General features: G+C 44.5%; 2 protein-coding genes across 2 annotated transcripts; one reads left to right on the forward strand and one right to left on the reverse strand.

The window, feature by feature from the left end:
• Positions 1–782: 782 nt before the first annotated feature.
• LOC136465347 (uncharacterized) lies at positions 783–1,666 on the reverse strand. The gene is made up of 3 exons (XM_066464115.1): positions 1,662–1,666; positions 1,163–1,542; positions 783–835 (listed from the first exon to the last, which is right to left on the reverse strand). The coding sequence occupies exons 1-3, from the start codon at positions 1,664–1,666 to the stop codon at positions 783–785; spliced, it is 438 nt and encodes a 145-aa protein (XP_066320212.1).
• A 10,527-nt stretch (positions 1,667–12,193) lies between these two features.
• Positions 12,194–14,380, forward strand: LOC136463039 (allene oxide synthase 3-like). The gene has a single exon (XM_066462083.1). The coding sequence runs from the start codon at positions 12,275–12,277 to the stop codon at positions 13,808–13,810; it is 1,536 nt and encodes a 511-aa protein (XP_066318180.1). The 5' UTR covers positions 12,194–12,274; the 3' UTR covers positions 13,811–14,380.
• The last annotated feature ends 7,386 nt before the right edge of the window (positions 14,381–21,766 follow it).

Genomic DNA, 21,766 nt, shown 5'->3' on the forward strand with positions numbered 1-21,766 from the left:
TTGATGCTGGCCGGTTACAATATTGCTGCTGCTCCTACATAAAACTTGTTTTTTTATAATATCGATCTAGTACAAAAACTTGTCGATGGAGTAGTTTTAGTTCACAAAGCCTCTGTTCTCTACTTCCGTTGTTACTCGGAGTAGTGTTAATAATGTAGAATCTCTACTTACAATTCTGAAATTTAATTAGCCTGTGGCATCAGTTGAGGATGAATGTCCTATAATGAGTCATAACTTACTCTATGTTCCACCATGCAGGCTTGCTAAACTCGTTGTGAAAGAAGCAGACAACAAGGATATGGTGAGCCATGATGAAGGGAAGAATAACAGCGTCCCTGGTCAGAATTGTTACCAGAACTGCTCTCCATGATATGCCATGGACTCCGCCCAATCGACGTCCCTCGCTTTCGAGCAGTTTGCAAGCACTGGAATTCTTATGGATTCACCGTCTACCCTTTTTTCAATGTTAGGTGTGTAGTCACTTGTCCATGCAGAAGTTCAGTAGCAATATGGTTGAGAAATGCCTGAAAGTGTTCAAGGAGGCTGACAAGGCGAAGATCATAATCCACTTGTCCATGCAGAAGTTCAGTAGCAATGTGGTTGAGAAATGCCTGAAAGTGTTCAAGGAGGCTGACAAGTGCTAAAGAAGTGATGAACTGATGATAGTTTGTCAGCATGTAACAAGAGCAATTTGTTGTCTTGTGTTATTTTTGGATTTCAAAAGGCATAAAGAAGATCACAAAATAGATGTGTATAAATTAGTATTCTTTGGTCATGTACTTCTACCTGTACCGGTACTTCACACATTGCTTCTGCCTGGTGTTGCGTAAGCCATCTGTGATGGAATAAGTTCAATTGAACAAGCTTTTGCCACAAACTATCTTATCTCTGATGTTTTGTTCTCCACACATGGGAAGATGTTGTTGTTGGTTCAGTTCATTATTTGTTTTAACTCCATTGAAAGCATTTGGAAAAGATTCTTTGCATCCAATCTTTTCTACAACTAACGCATCTACTGGAAAAGGTTTTTATGCAAATGCACTGATCAATAAGTGTTTACAAGCAGCACTCCAAAAGGTATTAAAAGGTTACACGAACTTGAAATATCAGCCAACAATATTGTTTGGGCAAGTGCGTGCATCATGATCCCCTACTTGCTTACATTTTCCACACGGCCGTTTACTTTTACCCTTGCTTGCAGTCTTCATCTCCTTGCTCTTCTTAATTCTTTTGCATCTCCCTTTCGACTTGATATCATTTGGTGCATGTATATCGACTTGATTTGGAATTTTACTACCAAGGAAAGATTCATACTCATCCTGTTTATTAACTCTCGTAGTAGGTGTGATCTTTTGAAGAGGTTCTACTAGGTTGGATAAACTAGAAAATAAAAAGTCTATCCCTTGTTCAGAGTTCTTGGCCATCTGGATAAGATCTTCAAACTGGTTCCGTGAATCTGAAATCTTTTTCCGTATTGTCACCTCCATAGGATCTTCAGGATTTTCATCTAGCAGGTTACCTTCTTCATCAAAGAATAGTTCCCTGTAAAATTGAATATCTGATCAAGACTATTGTACAAAATAGCCATTGAAAAAAAAATCATACAATACAAACATTTTACATCTTTTCTCCCATCTCTTCGTAATATAAATCGATGGTACCTCATTTTGCTTCTCGGCTCTAAGCACTTGTATGATATGACGGCACGGGATGCCATAGGACTCATATAATTTACAGGATCACCTACCAAACATATCTAACTTGTTCAACTGAACCACTCGCTCTTTTCTAGATAGACTGCTGATGGTGACAATTTTTATATCTTCGCACTCTGTAATGCCTTGAATAATGCAATGGTCTCTTGCGGCTACGATTTGTTCCTGAAATTTACTGAAAACTTCATGTGTATATATCACACTACATTGCTTCTCCATGGCCCATGGTGTCATCAATTTAGGAGTGGTGTGAAAACTTGCATTGTCGGCCTTTAACTCCTCTTGGCGCTGGCACTCCAAAGCTGTGTCAAATCTCAGCCAAAACTCAACAAAGGTCAATTTTCGATGAATGAAATGATTAAAAAAAAGAATTTGCACTCTTGGATCGTGACGTAGTCCTAGAATTTTTTTTAATTTTAATCTTTTTTTAAATGTAATTTTAAATCTAACACCTTCGATTTTTTTAAAAAAAACTAACACTTTTGGCCGCGCCTATTGCCCTGGCGCGGCCAAATGCCTGTGCCGCGCCATGCATGGTGGCGCGGCACAGGGCTGACGTGGCGGTGACCAGGAGCGCTGACCGCTGACGGGGCAGGGCCTGCCACGCCAGCGATCTTGGCGCGGCAGTGCCGCGCCAGGGGTCATGGCGCGTCTGGGCCAAATAAAACCCCGCGGCCAGTCATGCCAGCCCGAGCAGCAAGCCTGCCCGCCGCGCCCGCCACGAACCCGGCGGTACCTTGACGGTTTAATCGGAACGCGTCGCGCCGATGGTGGGAGTTATTGTAAGTATTGTTTAACGTAAAATAAATAGTGAATTTATTTCTATATTTTATTAAATTTTTTCAAGGCCGAATAGAGAAATTGATAAGGCAATTGATATTTTTTCCGACGAGGGACTCCAACGAGGACTAAAGGGAAGCTTGCGCGTTTTTTGATACCTCGGTAAAAATACCAGAGTCGTCGATGGAAGTTTGCATATCTCTACCTTACTCTTTAGCTTCCGCATTTATATTGTTTGCATAACTCCTTTTGCGGTAGAGATAGCAACACACTAGTAAAATCGTAGTTGCGCATTTAGATAGTTTATCTTTTGCATGTGTTTTGCTAAGAATAGAAAAAGATGCCATAGTTTTGAGTTAGAGTTTTAAGTTGTCTAATTCACCCCATCCTCTTAGGCGTCACGGTCCCTTACAGGGTGCACGGGCGGCGGCACTCAGCTCGCGACTCGTTCGCGATGGTGATCGTGATGCACGCAGACCGACAGGGCTTCCTCGTCTCCTAGAGTTCAGCGGCAGGGCCTCCTCGTCTCCTCGAGTTCAGCGGCAGGGATCGCTGGCGTCGGGCGAACCAGGGGCGCACATGCGTGGCGGCAGCCTAGGGGCTGGGGCGACTCGCTGGCGTCTGGCGGATACGGACTCGCTGGCTTGTGAATTCCCTGGCCGATGAATTCCCTAGAGCCGGGCGATGAATTCCTGGCGGCGCAGTCCTTGCTCGCTTGCGGAAAGCCGTCACGCGAAAATGAACCGGTCGCGATGGGAACGGATGATCGGTGCAGCGGAATCCCTGGGGGCAGGTTTGCACAGGAAGGGCCAGGGTTTTTTTTTGGAAAACTAGCTGGCAGGTGGGAGGGTTTGAGTGCAAAATAGTCCCACCTCTCACCCCCATCCATTGGATTGGCATCCTGTGGATCTGATTCGTAGTTTTCAAGTTTACACATGTTCCCTGGTTTGCACCTGATATGTTGCCTTCTTAAAAACCAGAAAGTTGTTGATACCAACTTTTGGCTGTTTTTTTTTTACCCATAGAGCAATAAATGAAGTCAGATTCTTAAAAACTAAGGGATTCAAACACTCCTACCAATTTTTGCTCAAAATCCAGATTTTAAAAATTAAAGGCAAAAACTGGTTTTTAACCATCCGAAACTCATCCAACAACATCACCGGTCACAGACATACACAGCTCTGCGACTAGAAGCTCTACTCGAAAGCAAACTGATCAAAGCAACAAGGTCTCGGCAACTGCAGCTTCCTGAATCCTGCAGTGCGGCCGTGCACCAGAGAGGTTAGCGGTTAGCCTCAGAGGCGATAGAGTCCATCAACTGTGCCAATAAGGACGTGCCACCAATAATGAAGGTTCTGTTATTTCGCTCTTTCCAAATTGTCCATGAAATCAACAGGACCACACTTGACACTTCGCAGGAATTGACGAGACATCAGCTTGGGGGTCTGCAAGGCTGCAACCACCGGTCGACAAGAACTGGGGCTGAGAACCAAGGCCATGTTTAGTTCGCCCAATTTAGCGCCGCCAGAATCACTGTAGCGCCCGTATGTAGGCTTTCGTTTGTATTTGGTAATAATTGTCTAAGCATTGACTAATTAGGCTCAAAACGTTCGTTTCGCAAAGTACAACTAAACTATGCAATTAGTTTTTGATTTCGTCAACATTTAGTACTCCATGCATGTACCACAAGTTTGATGTGACGGAAAATCTTCTTTTTTATAGTGCCAAAGTTTCGATTTTGGTGGAACTAAACATGACCCAAGGTTCAAATGCCCCAGCACCATCAACCACACTTGGCCGAAGACTCAACCAATCACTCGATCAGGATGTGGTCCATCATTTTCGATATTTGATCACAGAGTGCACGCACTGATCATCCGCACTGTTCACATCTGTCAGCCAAAAGAAAAGCAAATCCCAATCGAAGAAAAGTTGTTTTAGGGGGTGTTTGGTTCCTACAGGAAAATTTTAGTCCCTGTCCCATCGGATGTTTGACACATGTATAAAGTATTAAATATAGACGAAAAAAATAACTAATTGCACAGATTGTGGCTAATTTACGAGACGAATTTTTTAAGCCTAATTAGTCCATGATTTGACAATGTGGTGCTACAGTAAATATGTGCTAATGGCGGATTAATTAGGCTTAATAAATTTGTCTCGTAAATTAGTCTACATCTATGTAATTAATTTTATAATTAACTCATATTTAGTTCTCCTAAATAGCATCCGAATGTCCGACGTTCGTCGCCAGCGTCGAGGAGAGCCCCGTGGAGCCCGTGGTCACGTTCACTTCGCTGACGAGGGCGGCTTCCTCCGCCGCGGGCCATGGCAGCATCGTCAAGCCCTGATCGATCATGCACAGTGCGCGCTGTGTGATACGTACTGCACGTAGTGCCGTCATGTGCTTTGCTTGCCTGTGAGGATGTCGACTTTGCTTTGCTTATGGTTTTCGATGGCATTAGATCAATGCTGGACCACGACAAAATGTGTGTAACTGTGTATCATGCTTTTTGTGAGCTATATAATGGCAGATGGAGGAATGATAATAGACTTTGTTTCATTTGATTTTCATTCTTCAAGTTGCAGTTCCATGTTTTGATCGGTTGTTTAGCTGAATTAACTTTGTCCAAGAAAAACAAACAAGGTTGCATGGAGAGGCTGGAGATAATTCCCTTTTTTTCTTTTTTGAGCTACATTCCACAAGTCACAAGTGTTCACATGAGTAGTGAGCATGTGAGTAGTTGTTCCCAAATCCCAACTTCCCAAGTCCCAACCACACTTGCCCTAAGCTAGACTAGAATTCGGACACCACATTCCATATATTGAAGCACACCAATTGAAGAAACCGAAATGCTATACAACAACCAGGTGTTTTATCACCCGGTGGCACACGAATTTTTTTGGCCGCGGAACCGCACGTCCGCCGCGCCCGCGTCGCTGCAGCGCCTGCGCCGCCGCCGCCACCAAATTTGTCTCTGTCCTTTCATAGGAAAAAAATTGTTACTTGTGATTTGTGATTTGTTACTTGTGATTTGTGATTTGTGCCAAGGAGGAAGAGAAGAGAGGAGGAGGATGAACATTATCTATGGGGAAAAAATTCTGGTGTTACCGGGTGCTAAAACACCCGGGTGTTAGATAGACAAGCTCTCGAAGAAAAGTTGTTTTATTACCTTGTTGGGCCATTACATAATCAGGATCGCCAATTCACCGTTAATCATGTGTGCGCAAGTGTGTGAATGTGTATGTTCAAACTGTGAACTAAGGCCTCGTCTGGTTGGCTCCGCAGGGTTCCAGCTCCGCATGCGCATGTCCTGTGCATCACTGTGCAATCCTGTAGCAGCCATTGTAGCAGCTCCGGCTCTGGCAGTTTTTAACTAGGAATGGGAAGGAGCTGGAGGAGCCACATTCCATATATTGAAGCACACCAATTAAAGGAAAGTTGTTTTATTACCTTGTTGGGCCATTACATCATCGGGATCGCCGATTCACCGTTAATCATTTGTGCGCAAGTGTGTGAATGTGTATGTTTAAACTGTGAACTAAGTCAGAAACTAGTACCTATGAAAGAAAGGAACCCCAACAAAGTTAACACAGAACACAATTCTTAGGAGAAAATCTTGTAATAAATTATTACTAGTACATGCACTAGTACATAAATACTTTTTCAGACGTCTTCTATATTTTTCAAGGGCAATTTACTTAGCGAACCGTTTATAACTAGTTCCGGGAGCATTGGACCTTACAAATCACCTCTAAAAATACATTTTCATGAATGGTTCTGTTAAGTAAACCATCGTTGTCTATTTCCAGGGCCAAGGGTAACCGCTTCTGAAAATATAATTTTCAGAGATGGTTGCTTATGTCAACCGTCTTTAAAAACGAGTGAAGTCAACCGTTCCTACAAAACGATTTTCAAAAGCAGTTGACTCAGTCAAGCGCCCTTAAAAATATCTGCAATACAAATAAAATCATAACATTTTCAAATGAAGTCGGGTGAAGACAAAATTTATGTCATTTTTCATAATAGAATTTGCTTTACTTAATTTTCATTCTTCAATTTGCAGTTCCATGGTTTGATCGGTTGTTTAGCTTAATTAACTCTGTCATAAAAACCCAAACAAGGTTGCATGTAGAGGCTGGAGATAGCTCCTTTTTCCAAAGAAATATTTTGTGTGAGCTATCTTACAAAACAGAATATTGCTCAAATGCTCACTACTAAGCGTGGCTGTTCCTCAATTGAAACTAGCACAATACAAGACAGCCACCCCAAGCAAAGCCAGGGCTTACCACTGGCGAGCAAGACACGGAACAAGTATCACCAAAAAAAAAACATAGTACCTACAAGGCCATGTTCGGATCCCTCCAGTTTTCGCTAGTTTTGAAGAATCTGACTTTTAAAAACCGGGTGGGATCCAAACAGGTCAATTATTGCTATCAGTTTTTGCCACATTCTTAAAAACCAGGAAGCTGTTGATACCAGCTTTTGCCAAAAAAAATTTATCCATAGAAAAATAAATGAAGTCAGATTCTTAAAAACTAGAGGATCCAAACGCCCCCCACCAATTTTTGCTCAAAATCCAGATTTTAAAAATTAAAAGCAAAAACTGGTTTTTAACCATCCGAAACTCATCGTCGAAGAAAACAACAACATCACCGGTCACAGACGTACACAGCTCTGCGACTAGAAGCTCTACTCGAAAGCAAACTGATCAAAGCAACAAGGTCTCAGCGACTGCAGCTTCCTGAATCCTGCAGTGCGGCCGTGCACCAGAGTGGTTAGCGGTTAGCCTCAGAGGCGATAGAGTCCATCAACTGTGCCAATAAGGACGTGCCACCAATAATGAAGGTTCTGTTATTTCGCTCTTTCCAAATTGTCCATGAAATCAACAGGACCACACTTGACACTTCGCAGGAATTGACGAGACATCAGCTTGGGGGTCTGCAAGTCTGCAACCACCGTTCGACAAGAACTGGAGCTGAGTGGATAAATAACCAAGGTTCAAATGCCCCTGCACCATCAACCACACTTGGCCGAAGACTCAACCAATCACTCGATCAGGATGTGGTCCATCATTTCCGATATTTGATCACAGAGTGCACACACTGATCATCCGCACTGTTCACATCTGTCAGCCAAAAGAAAAACACATCCCAATCGAAGAAAAGTTGTTTTAGCTTGTTAGGGAATTTGCATGCATCAAGATCACCCATTCACCGTTAATCATTTGTGCGCAGTTGTGTGAATGTATGTGAATTCAAATTGTGAAGCAAGTCAGAAACTACCTGTGAAATGAAGGAACCCCCAAAAAACTCAGGACACAATTCTTTTCAGTAGTAGTTAGTACTACTCTATATTTGGTCAAGTATAATTAGTACTAGTATGAACCTTTCTTTTCAGTGTATATTACCGGAATTTTTGGATCAATCTCCGTGTTGCATCGACAGCACAATGCCGGATGCATGATAGCTGTTGCATCGGACACTTCGAACTGGAATAGGAAGTGGCCATGTGGCGAGGCCAAGAGATCCGTCAAGTGAAGTGATACCATACTCTAGGGACGTTGAAGAGTTATCTAATTAACGGAATTATGAATGCTTAGTGATCTTCGCTTGCATAGTGTTTAGTGATTAGTGTAGGTGCTTTTTGCGAAGTGCTTAGCTTAGTTAGACCACTGCTTATGCGCTTGCTCTAGGTTTAGGCCTAGTATTTAGTGAGGTTTGCACACCTCTTACCACTCGGTGCCTACGCGCACCATTGTTGTACATCGGAGGGGCTTATAGTCTTGCGAGATCACACCAACCATGTTTGTGGTGTGGCCGCCATCATGTACTGAAGGGAACAAGGCCCGCGGCGGTTCGGCGGAAAGCTTGATAGTGAAGACGGCGGGGAGCGGTCCGGGAGAGGCTTGCCGGAAGGCACACAAGAGACCCACTTGCGCGTGGGGAAGGTCCGGGGCTATCCACGGAGTTACCTGACCGGGAGCTTGGCCCTTGCGAGGGATTCCTAGCGAGGGGCTCCAACGAGGACTAAGGGGAAGTTTGCGCGCTTCTCGATACCTCAGTAAAAATACCAAAGTCGTCGATGGAAGTTTGCATATCACTACCTTACTATTTAGCTTTCGCATTTACATTGCAATCTTGGTTTGTGCTTTACTTTCCTATCTTAGTGATATGCTAGTTGATAGGTTTGGAACATAGGTTGTATAACTCTTTTTTGCGGTAGAGATAGCAACACACTAGCAAAACCGTAGTTGCACATTTAGATTACTTTCTTGCATAGGTTTTGACTAGGTAGAAAAAGAGACCATAGTTTAGAGTTAAAGTTTTAAGTTGTCTAATTCACCCCTCTCTTAGACGTCACGGTCCCTAACACTTTCATGCATCAGAGATCCCACGTATGTCATGTTATACCTCTATATTCTTTTCTTATAGCAACTCTAACAGAGTTGATAAAAATAGATAGCTAAACTCATAATTTAGCCGACCTCTAAAATAGAAAACCCAGCAAAAAAAAAAAAACTCCAACAACCTTTCCATTAGAGTGAGGTGAATGGCTAATGGCTAGCCTACGAGAATTTCTTGATACATGACTGTTTTAGAAAGCTGAGATACAAGAAATATCATAGGCGACACCTAGAACCAAGAAAAGCAGGAACCAAATTAATTTTGGCAATTTGGGGGTGGTGCACGCTGCCGATGGACCTGCGCGGGCTCTTCCACGCTGCCGGCATGGGGCCTTCGATGCGGACGGCATCCTGTTCCACAACGTCAACATGGCCTGGCGTTGCGCGCGCCCATATGGCTCCTAGCTCCTGCACCAACCCTTGTCGGTCACTTGGCGCCTCACTGGTGCCAGATCTGCACGACACCACCAATAATCGTCGCAGAGATCACGAGGTGTGCTGGAACCAAGCCCAGGCATGAGGGGTGACAGGACGCGCTTGAATCGATTGCTGACGACAAGTGGCCCGACTCGAGGCGGTCAGCAACGAGCGCGACATCAAGGGAAGTGCCCCTCTCCCCGCTTCATTCCCTCCCTCCGCGAGTGCCCCTCTCCCCGCTTCATTCCCTCCCTCCGCGACAGAGTTAGGTAAAAACAGATGGTTAAACTTATGATTTAGCAGATCTCTAAAATAAAAAACTCAGAAAAAAAAACACTCCAACAACCTTTTTATTAGGGTGGGACGAATGGCTAGTGCCACATACAAGCTATATCTAGCATGCAAGAATTCTTTGATAGATGACTTGCTATTTTAGAAAATGAGATACAATAGCTGTTGAACTCTTCTTTTCCCCCCCAAAATACTTAAATATAGTTTACACAACCTGAATAGCTTTTCTGTTGGAGTTGCTCTAACGCGCAATAGAGAGAATGTCATACTGAAGTGTCTTTCCATGACTTGCTTTCATGCATCAGGGTCAGGGATCGCTCAATTTCCCTCTGCATGCATGCACCACGATTGGTTACGCTGATTAAACACGCGCCGTCCACTTTAGGTAAATTTATGCATTGTAATATCTATGATATATAATTTCTATAGATTATTACTTTAAATAAATTTATCTATTGTAACGGAAGCATTTTACATATTTATATCGATAGTATAATTATAAGAACTTTTTTTAATAAAGCAAACTACTGTAGATATATCTTTGATAAGACAACATCTTGAGAAGTGGGGAGGCTAATGCAAACCAAAGATGACTATGACATTTCTAGTCTTTGAGATTCATTTATAGTAAATAGTAATTGTAAATTAAGCTTAATATCATCTTGACGGTAGCACCGCTATCTCATGCTAGCTAGATCTCACTTCAAACTCGTAATCGATCTTGAACAACAGTTTGTAGGTTTACTAGCAGAGTAGTCAGCACGGAAAAATAAACCGCCGAAGGGTAAATCCCGAACTAGATGCACAGCTTGCTTCGTAAGAGAGATCACCTTCCCATCAATTACAATACCACAAGATTTGTAATGAACGATATGTGCAACCCATTTCACAAATTTATCAGGCACAAATAAAGCACTTGTCAAACAATAGAAGAGAACCAAATTCATAATGCTTAGTCACGTCTTTATGATCTTCGGCGAGAGTGCTAATCACATTTGAAAAAATGGAGACAGAGAACCTGGTAAAGGCAACTTTAGCTCTACTAAAGAAAATAAAAAAGTAGAGTCACATACGGACATTAATAACCTTTTCTTCAACTTCTTCATTTTTTAGTACTGAAAAACATAAATGAACAACTAAAAAATCCAACAAACATTGAAAACCACAAGATTAAATTAAATTCAGAAAAACATACATCTCTCAGATTCTGACGGAATGGTTGCCATCAGGCAAAGAATCCTGAAAATAGAATAAACAGGATGTAGACACTCCACATATGAGTGACCCATCACCCCACATGCAAAGCCGTAGAAAACAGAAGTTTTTCATACTGTGCTTGAAACTACCTCGACTCTTCCATCCTACTCATACGGAGAAGCACCCCCGATGCAAGGGTTTATCAATCTCAATGGCCACTCGAGCGCGCAGAAATGCCCCGCTAGCCTTCCCTTTCGAATCCACATCCATCTTTATAACTTGGTTGGTCAGACTCATGGCACGACTTCCCCTCTGTTGATTCATCCATCCGAGGGGCAAGTCCAGAATCCGCACCCAAATCTCCATCCGATCGAAGACAACCTCCGACGCACTAAGCTTCTCATCATATTTGTTTTAGGATAATCGCATATCTCCCCACTATCCATAGAGTTCCAGCCGAAGCCCTCTCCATATCCACACTACTCCCAAATTCTGCAATGAACAAGTTGTCTCCCTTCTCTCCGATGGCCCGAAACTTGAGACCAACAGGGTTACCCCAAGCCGGCTTCATAGCTGTGCGGACCGTACTTAGATGGACCGCCATCATGGATAGAACCTTCCCTACAGTCGCCCATTCCACCAACGGTGGTTCCGCTTCTCCTTCGTCATCGCTGAAGTCTGCCACTGACTTCTTCCTCCTCAGTTAGGTTAAGCCTCAGCAAAAGATCGGTCACATTAGGGTTAGGGCTATCATCCCCATGCCCCTTCCGTCCACCTCTTGGAGTCGTCAAATACGATCTGGTATGGAGGGGAAAACAAGATAGTGATCTGCAACGGAGATTGGAGCAGACACAAAACACAATCCTGACACTAAACCTAAGTGCCGCTTAGACCCTAGTGGGGAAATAGGGTTTTGGAAAATATGTAGTCGCGGTGCCAGGATCGGCTAACCGGCGATTTACGGTGGATGTCGTGACCGGGATGGTCAATAGCAGAGCAAATCTAGTTTCACCGGCGAGGTGAACTAGATCGAGGTCGGGAACGAGATCGCCTTGGCGTCGCCGGGGAAGGGGCTCCATAAATTACGGTCCATCATTTCAAATTTGAAAAGAGTTAACACAAGAATGATCACCTCTGACCAGATTTTTGTCAACTGCCGAGAACTGGATCGGCCAACAATCGAGCAGCTAGCATTGCTACTAGTTGAGGAAACTCGGGATGACATTGGACATTGATCAGCACAAAACCTAACTAATCCGTCGCTGTCATGAACGGTGAACATGCATGAGGATAATTGTATTATTGTGTGTAGAGCTACTAGAGAGTACATTGTTGTGCTCTATAGGCCTATATAGCAGTACTAGAACAAGCTCAAGTGGCTGGTTTATTGAGCACGCGCCGTACGTGGATCGGAGGACTATTCGACACGCTAAACGCTAGCTGTCCTACTGCTCTCTCTTCCCAGCCATGGCATCTAAACGAGCCAACGCCGGCGACGAGCAGCAGAAGCTGTCGCCCTCTGGCCTCCGAGTCCGCGAGATCCCGGGAAGCTACGGCGTGCCCTTCTTCTCGCCGCTGCGCGACCGCCTGGACTACTTCTACTTCCAGGGCGCGGAGGAGTACTTCCGCTCTCGCATCGCCAAGCACGGCGGCGCCACCGTGCTGCGCGTCAACATGCCGCCGGGCCCGTTCCTCTCCGGAGACTCCCGCGTCATCGCCGTCCTCGACGCGCGCAGCTTCCGCGTCCTGCTCGACGACTCCCGCGTCGACAAAGACGGCACGCTCGACGGCACCTACATGCCCTCGCTCGCGCTCTTCGGCGGCCACCGGCCGCTTGCGTTCCTCGACGGCGCCGACCCGCGCCACGCCGCGCTCAAGCGCGTCGTGATCCGCCTAGCGGCCGCGCGGATGCACCACGTCGCGCCGGCGTTCGGCGCTGCCTTCACCTCCACGTTCGACGCCGTCGAAGCCGAACTCGCGGCGGGCGCCGCCGCGGGCGTGGAGTTCAACAAGCACAACATGCGCCACATGCTGGACTTCACCTGCGCCGCGCTGTTCGGCGGCAAGCTGCCGAGCAAGGCCATCGGCGACGGCGCGGCGGCGAAGGCGTACAAGTGGCTCGCCTTCCAGCTCCACCCGCTCGCCAGCAGGGCCATCAGGCCGTGGCTGCTGGAGGACCTGCTCCTCCACACATTCCGCCTCCCGCCCTTCCTGGTGCGCCGCGAGTACGCCGACCTGACGGCCTACTTCGCCGACGTCGCGGCGGGCATCCTCGACGACGCCGAGAAGGAGGCCGACCCGGGCGGCGCTGCCATCCCGCGCGACGAGCTCCTCCACAACCTCATCTTCCTCGCCATCTTCAACGCCTACGGCGGGTACAAGATCTTCCTGCCGCACGTCGTCAAGTGGCTCGCGCGCTGCGGGCCGGAGCTGCACGCCAGGCTCGCCGCCGAGGTCCGCGCCGTCGTCCCCACGCCGGGCGGCGAGATCACCCTGTCGGACGTGGAGAAGATGCCGCTGGTGAAGTCGTTCGTGTGGGAGACGCTGCGCATGAACCCGCCGGTGGAGTTCCAGTACGGGCGCGCGCGGCGGGACACGGTGGTGGAGAGCCACGACGCGGCGTACGAGGTGAAGAAGGGCGAGATGGTGTTCGGGTACCAGCCGCTGGCGACGCGCGACGAGCGCGTGTTCCGGCGCGGCCGCGAGTTCGTCCCCGACCGGTTCGCTGTATGTTCTGACGACGGCGAGCGGCGGCGGCTGCTGGAGCACGTGGTGTGGTCGAACGGGTCGGAGACTGGCGCGGCCGCGGAGCGGAACAAGCAGTGCCCCGGGAAAGACGCGGTGGTGGCGGTGGGGCGGCTGATGGTGGCGGAGCTGTTCCGTCGGTACGACACGTTCGTCGCCAGCGTCGAGGAGAGCCCCGTGGAGCCCGTGGTCACGTTCACTTCGCTGACGAGGGCGGCTTCCTCCGCCGCGGGCCATGGCAGCGTCGTCAAGCCCTGATCGATCATGCACAGTGCGCGCTGTGTGATACGCAAGGTTTTCATTATCGGAAATAAAAATTTATCGGAGGTCACGGATAAATAGGATAAGCAAGATATATCGGAAATATCGGACCAAATTCAAAAAAAATTCAAATTGTTTTGAAAAAATTCCGTAGAATTTGACTTGAAACTATTCCTAAGCTATTAAACATCACTTGTTCACAGATAAAAACAAGAATAAAACATTATAGTGTGGGATTGTCGCACAGCTGAATTTGGGTTGTCTGTGTGGAAACAGGAAAAAAGGGAAAAATTTGGCCGATGTCAAATTTTATCGGACCCTGTGGATAGAAAGGAAATTTCGGAAATTTCCGTGAATTTCGGCCGATAAAAAAAACCTTGGTGATACGTACTGCACGTAGTTCCGTCATGTGCTTTGCTTGCCTGTGAGGATGTCGACTTTGCTTTGCTTATGGTTTTCGATGGCATTAGATCAATGCTGGACCACGACAAAATGTGTGTAACTGTGTATCATGCTTTTTGTGAGCTATATAATGGCAGATGGAGGAATGATAATAGACTTTGTTTCATTTTATTTTCATTCTTCAAGTTGCAGTTCCATGTTTTGATCGGTTGTTTAGCTGAATTAACTTTGTCCAAGAAAAACAAACAAGGTTGCATGGAGAGGCTGGAGATAATTCCCTTTTTTTTTTCTTTTTTGAGCTACATTCCACAAGTCACAAGTGTTCACATGAGTAGTGAGCATGTGAGTAGTTGTTCCCAAATCCCAACTTCCAGCTAGACTAGAATTCGGACACCACATTCCATATATTGAAGCACACCAATTGAAGAAAAGTTGTTTTATTACCTTGTTGGGCCATTCATCAGGATCGCCGATTCACCGTTAATCATTTGTGCGCAAGTGTGTGAATGTGTATGTTCAAACTGTGAACTAAGTCAGAAACTAGTACCTGTGAAAGAAAGGAACCGTTTATAACTAGTTCCGGGAGCATTGTAACTTACAAATCACCTCTAAAAATATATTTTCATGGACGATTCTGTTAAGTAAACCATCACTGTCTATTTTCAGGGCCAAGGGTAACCGCTTCTGAAAATATAATTTTCAGAGATGGTTACTTATGTCAACCGTCTTTAAAAATGAGTGAAGTCAACCGTCCCTACAAAGCGATTTTCAAAGGCAGTTGACTCAGTCAAGCTCCCTTAAAAATATCTGCAATACAAATAAATTCATAACATTTTCAAATGAAGTCGGGTGAAGACAAAATTTATGTCATTTTTCATAATAGAATTTGCTTTACTTAATTTTCATTCTTCAATTTGCAGTTCCATGGTTTGATCGGTTGTTTAGCTTAATTAACTCTGTTATAAAAACCCAAACTGTAACACCCCAGGTGTTGTCACTAGTTAAGCTATGGGTTTGAGCTCAAACATGACAGATTGAGTGACGATGAAGGTCAAACCTTTGTAAATGAGCCCCAACCTAAACTCGTATATTGCACCCTTGCTTTACACGTAGGCCCTTTTCAGGATATATGCTTGACTAGTGTTATTGGAATATCTTCATGTGTCTCACATCAATATCTATCTATATTGATTACTGGAAAAGTTTCATGAAGTTTGGAATCAAAAAGTCACATGAAATGATAAGTTATATCCTTATTGGAATGATTTTACTAAGTGCTTGAATTGCACTATTAAGTGAATGGAAATGTAGGTCATCAATCAAACCTTGCAACCTTGCCCAAATGACTCTAGATGAACTCTACAACAAAAGTCATGAAAGGTTCATGTTGAGAAGAAGTCAAGAAAATGCCTCAATCGGTCAATAACTCTAAGTTAAGCTTTATCATGACGCTACTTTGACTTAGTTTGAACTGTGGCTTATAGTGCTTACATGGCAGTGGAACCTAAACAAAAGTTGAAGTTTGAGTGGAGTAGAACAAACTTTGTTTTTGTACCAAGAGCCAGATCAGCTTGTAAGAATGTCAAACCGAGGCTCAAACTTTGAATCTGCTGCTGTTTTCATAGTCCAAAAATATTCTAAGTCGAGTTAACTGAAACCTGAAATATCAGTTTCGTGTACCCTGCTTTGGAGCCTTGTATCTCTTCAACCAGGCTGAATCAGACTTTTACTCTTTAAGCAAAGTTGTAGATATCGCGTAGCTCTACAACTTTGATTACTACGGATTGTGCCAAAACTAAGTGGTTTAGGATATTTAGAGGGATGAACATCGGATGTCAGTGGTAGTTTTGAGGTAGAATTAGAAAATTTGAACTGTGCTGCTGCGTGGCTTCACGGCGAACTCTGCTGGAACCGAACGCCGCGTGGCTGGCCTCGCTTGTCGCATGAGCGCCACCTCGCCTTGCTCTCCTCGTCTTGGACAACCGAGGCTGAGCCTGCCCACTGCCCTCTCCATTCACCCTCTCACCAGCTCTCGTCGTCACAGTGCGCCGCCGCCATGGCTGACAAGCAGAGCTCCTTTGCCGCTGCCATTCCTCCTCCGTCCACCACCTATGCAGCTCCCATTCGCCTCCACCTTAGCCGCTCCCTGCTCCACTGCCCTCTCGCGTCCTCATCCTCCACCTTGGCTCGCCGCTGCTGCTCCTCTCCGCCGGGCTGCCGCCATGCGAGCCTATCGGCGCTTGCGGTTGCCGTGGCCACGAGTTGCTACTAACCGAGCCAGGGCCTGGAACGGGTGCGGACAGTCACTTCCAAGCTGGCACGGTGCAGCCCTCATCGTCGACGCCCTCCGCACCACCTCTGTTGGCTTCAGGCCGTCGGTGAGGCCGCCGGCGCCGCCTGTGCGCGTGGCTAGGAGGCCACGGGCCGGCTCCGGTCGAGCCGAAGCCACCTTCGGGTGCGTCCAGGTGCCTCGAACCTCGCCGGCCCATCCCCCTCCGCCGACGAGCCTCCTTCGGCCGGCAACAGCAAGTCCGGCATGCTCCTCTGCTTTTAATTCCGACCAGGGGCCTCGGGCTCAAATTTGACAAAATGGAAGGGTCTAACTGCGAAGTCTGTGATTCAAATGAATAGTGTCGATAAGGACCCATTTGCAGTAAATTTGCTGAATCTTTGGAAATTCATAGTAATTCATAGGAAATTCGTAAAATATCAAATGAGGACTTTTTGGAATCCTTGTGAAATTCTCTATGCATTAGATCTATAATATGGTATGTTTTAGTTTCAATATTTTGCGATAAAAATAGATTTGTGAAGTAAGGTTGTAATGCTAGTTGAATTTGTTATTTTCCATAACTGCAGATCTAGGGCTCCAAATGAAGTGAAATTTTTGTGGCATGCTACTCATGTGATAGTTGATGTGTGGTAAAAATTTCATGAGTATTGGATGAAGTATGAGTGAGTTATTGGTTTATCTTGCTCTCACATGATTTCTTGTTTTAGCAACTTGTCTTTTTCATAGAGGTTGCTATACATATTCAAATGGAGTAAAATTTGTACAGTAGACTATTGAGAGGATATGTGAGCCACTGTAATTTTTGTAGAATTTATTGTATACTTTTGGTATATGTTCATTAAGTCACCTTGTTATCTAAAATAAATTAAGAAATGCATTAAAAGAATTTATTTGGTCATGGACACTAGGTTTTCTGGTGTTCTTTAGTCATGTGTGAAATGTTGGTAAAGTTGGTTTTGCCCAATTATGAATTTGCAACATAAGTTAATAATTATTTTCTTGCCGATGTGGTTTATGGACAGATCTGGGAACTTAGCAAAGTTCTTCGTGATAAGGTGCTTTTTTGTGAAACTTGTTTATATAAAAGTTGTAGATAATTTATGTATCTAGCTGCTGTTAAAATTTGGTGTCATTTGGCCAAGTAGTGTTTGAGTTACAACTGTTTAAAGTTAGAATACAGGATTTATTGCTCTCTGTTTTGTATGAACCAGTTTCTGTAAAGGTATAATTTCGACCTACTTAACTTGGGAATCATGCTGTGATGGTTATAGATGAAATGTAGATAATTTCATAAGCTTTCCAAAATGTCTTCTTTCAAGTCATTTGGATTTGTGTAACTCCAGTTATAGCTAAATCTTGTAGCTGCTGTTTGCATGTCTAGAAATTGGCAGATTCCAATTATATGGTTTGCTTGTATATTATTAAGTGTGACTTATGCCTTGAATGATGACTGAGTTAGAGCACCTGAGATCTTGAGAAACTTGTGTCATGCTTGGTGTTGTCGTCTTCTTTGCCATCTTAGCATGATAGATTGTGTGATGTTTAAGTTAAGCATCGCAAAGTACTTAAGTGTGTTAGTGTAAACTATGCTTGTCTTGCTTGCTATTTTGTGATGCGTCTCATGGTACTATTCTTTATATTTATGCACTTGCATATTGCATCTCATCTAGGTACGCTAGATGCACCACGTGAAGGACGGGATGTTGGAGCCAAACCCGAAGACAACGTTTGATGGATCTATCCCGAAGATGGAAGGACTAAGCAAGTGCTAGGACCTGAGATGTCACCAGGACAGTGCAACCTAACTGAACTGACTTGTGTCGGATCCCAGACAAGCCCCGAAGCATATTAAGCCTCCTCATTTCCAAAATGCAGTTAAAGTATTATTGTTACATATATATATTGTTGCATTAAGTTTAGGTGTTGGATGCAAACACTTGCTGCATTGGTTATCCAATCCTTGTCTAGATATTGTTACCCTGAATCCTATGTAGCTCAGGCTCGTGTAGTGCTTAGCCCTGCTTAAACACGGTAGAAGTCAGGTGATTTCCTGTCACCTGCGAGATATAGGAAGATACATATGGCATGGTTGACTATATTTGCTATCGTGGAAAAGAACCAGTCTTAATTTGAAATGAAGACCGAACGGAGGCTTGCCGGTTTGCAGTGACTCCGTCTGTGTCGATTAAGTACTGAATCTTGGAGCCTTTCCTGTTCATGTTGAACGCATGCCTCTCTCTTAGTTGGTCGTGTCTGAAGACCGACCGCGAAGCCGAGTAGCTCACCTCAGGCCGGGAGTCGATAAGTATAAAGTGCGCCTCGGAAGGGAGCCGTAGGCGTGAGTCCAAGGGCAGGTGATTTAAAAGTCCTGATCGTCCTGGCAGAAGGGTAATCCCTGAGAGTGCTGGCACTGATCGAACCCACGAATTTGGTTCCTGAGTTGTTCCAAAGGTGACCCACGGCTACCCTTGCTAAGTATGCCAGGGTGAGAGTTATGAATACCCCCTCAGCTGAGTCGTAATTCGATTCGAGTCGCCGTCTCTCCCGGTTAGTGAGAACTTGACGGACTTATCTCCAAAGTAGATACACTAAATAACATAATTGTTCAGAAATGATGATTTGATGACGACAGCCTTATTATACCTGCTATGGTTAATATTGTTTGCTCCTAATAAGTGAGTGCTCTAGTACAGGTGCTAATCTAGTGGACAGGTAAATGATGATAAACTTGATGCTAAGTTTAAATTGGTCACTATATTCATAAGCTCTTTTATGCAACTATGTCAAGCTAGCCCACCTCATAAGCCTTGCATGACCCTTGGTGTCCTTTATTTCTGGTTTTGACGGGTAAGTCTAGCTGAGTATCTTCTCGTACTCAGGGTTTATCCCACCTTGTTGCAGGTGCAGTTCTCGACCTGTTGAAGATGGTGGCTAACCGCCGGTGGGCTCGGTGATTCTATAGTTACTTCTCGTCTATATACTTTTGTCGGATGATGTCACTTATGCTAGCAATATATTTGGAACTTATATTAATGTAATTATTTGAAATCTATGTTGTTTTCACTAAGCGGGTTTGAAACCCAAACTCGTACTTTTATTTGTGAACCCATTTGTAATATTATTTTCGCTGCAACCCTGTGTATGTGATGTGTATTTGCTTAATCACGCGATCTTGGTTGTGATGTTGATTTACCGAGGTCTTTCGGGACACTCGGCGGACTACCGGGTTTATATGAGTGAAAGTATGTGTGTGTCAACGTGTTAGCGGGGATAGCCGTACTTGATCTTATATAAATTGGGTGGTTCTGTTACACAAACAAGGTTGCATGTAGAGGCTGGAGATGGCTCCTTTTTCCAAAGAAATCTTTTGTGTGAGCTATCTTACAAAACAGAATATTGCTCAAATGCTCACTACTAAGCGTGGTTGTTCCTCAATTGAAACTAGCACAATACAAGACAGCCACCCCAAGCAAAGTCTGGGCTTACCACTGGCGGGCAAGACACAGAACAAGTATCACCAAAAAAAAAACATAGTACCTACAAGGCCATGTCAGGATCCCTCCAGTTTTCACTAGTTCTTAGGAATCTGGCTTTTGAAAACCGGGTGGGATCCAAACAGGCCAATTATTGCTATCAGTTTTTGCCACATTCTTAAAAACCGGGAAGCTGTTGATACCAGCTTTTGCCAGTTTGTTTTTATCCATAGAGAAATAAATGAAGTCAGATTCTTAAAAACTAGAGGATCCAAACACTCCCACCAATTTTTGCTCAAAATCGAGATTTTAAAAATTAAAGGCAAAAACTGGTTTTTAACCATCCGAAACTCATCGTCGAAGAAAACAACAACATCACCGGTCACAGACGTACACAGCTCTGCGACTAGAAGCTCTACTCGAAAGCAAACTGATCAAAGCAACAAGGTCTCAGCAACTGCAGCTTCCTGAATCCTTCAGTGCGGCCGTGCACCAGAGAGGTTAGCAGTTAGCCTCAGAGGCGATAGAGTCCATCAACTGTGCCAATAAGGACGTGCCACCAATAATGAAGGTTCTGTTATTTCGCTCTTTCCAAATTGTCCATGAAATCAACAGGACCACACTTGACACTTCGCAGGAATTGACGAGACATCAGCTTGGGGGTCTGCAAGTCTGCAACCACCGTTCGACAAGAACTGGAGCTGAGTGGATAAATAACCAAGGTTCAAATGCCCCAGCACCATCAACCACACTTGGCCGAAGACTCAACCAATCACTCGATCAGGATGTGGTCCATCATTTCCGATATTTGATCACAGAGTGCACACACTGATCATCCGCACTGTTCACATCTGTCAGCCAAAAGAAAAGCACATCCCAATCGAAGAAAGGTTGTTTTAGCTTGTTAGGGAATTTACATGCATCAAGATCACCCATTCACCGTTAGGCTCCGTTCGTTTTATCAGGAATGAGTGCCAGGAAGAGTTCCCCTTCAGAATTGCTATTTAATTTGTATAAGCTTTCAGTAGCCAGAATAATTCCTGGTGTGGTTTTGCCTTAACCGAACGAGCCCTTAATCATTTGTGCGCAAGTGTGTGAATGTGTATGTTCAAACTGTGAACTAAGTCAGAAACTCGTACCTGTGAAAGAAAGGAACCCCAACAAAGTTAACACAGAACACAATTCTTAGGAGAAAATCTTGTAATAAATTATTACTAGTACATGCACTAGTACAGAAATACTTTTTTCAGACGTCTTCTATAATTTTCAAGGGCAATTTACTTAGCAAACCGTTTATAACTAGTTTCCCAAGCATTGTAACTTATAAATCACCTCTAAAAATACATTTTTAGGGACGGTTCTGTTAAGTAAACCATCACCGTCTATTTTCAGGGCCAAAGGTAACCACTTCTGAAAATATAATTTTCAGAGATGGTTGCTTATGTCAACCGTCTTTAAAGTGAGTGAAGTCAACTGTCCCTACAAAGCGATTTTCAAAGGCAGTTGACTCAGTCAAGCGTCCTTAAAAATATCTGCAATACAAATAAATTCATAACATTTTCAAATGAAGTCGGGTGAAGACAAAATTTATGTCATTTTCCAAAATAGAATTTGCTTTACTTAAGTTTCATTCTTCAATTTGCAGTTCGACGGTTTGATCGGTGGTTTAGCTTAATTAACTCTGTCATAAAAACCCAAACAAGGTTGCATGTAGAGGCTGGACATAGCTCCTTTTCCAAAGAAATATTTTGTGTGAGCTATCTTACAAAACAGAATATTGCTCAA

This window comes from Miscanthus floridulus, chromosome 7 (assembly GCF_019320115.1).
Source record: "Miscanthus floridulus cultivar M001 chromosome 7, ASM1932011v1, whole genome shotgun sequence".
Lineage (NCBI taxonomy): Eukaryota > Viridiplantae > Streptophyta > Magnoliopsida > Poales > Poaceae > Miscanthus > Miscanthus floridulus.

Excerpts from the sequence above, each read along its gene's own strand:
- LOC136465347 (XM_066464115.1), bottom strand. Across the intron at positions 836-1,162 it reads TAAACGGCCGTGTGGAAAAT|ATGGCTTACGCAACACCAGG; the intron begins GTAAGCAAGTAG and ends ATTCCATCACAG.
- LOC136463039 (XM_066462083.1), top strand. The coding sequence starts at position 12,275 with ATGGCATCTAAACGAGCCAACGCCGGCGACGAGCAGCAGAAGCTGTCG.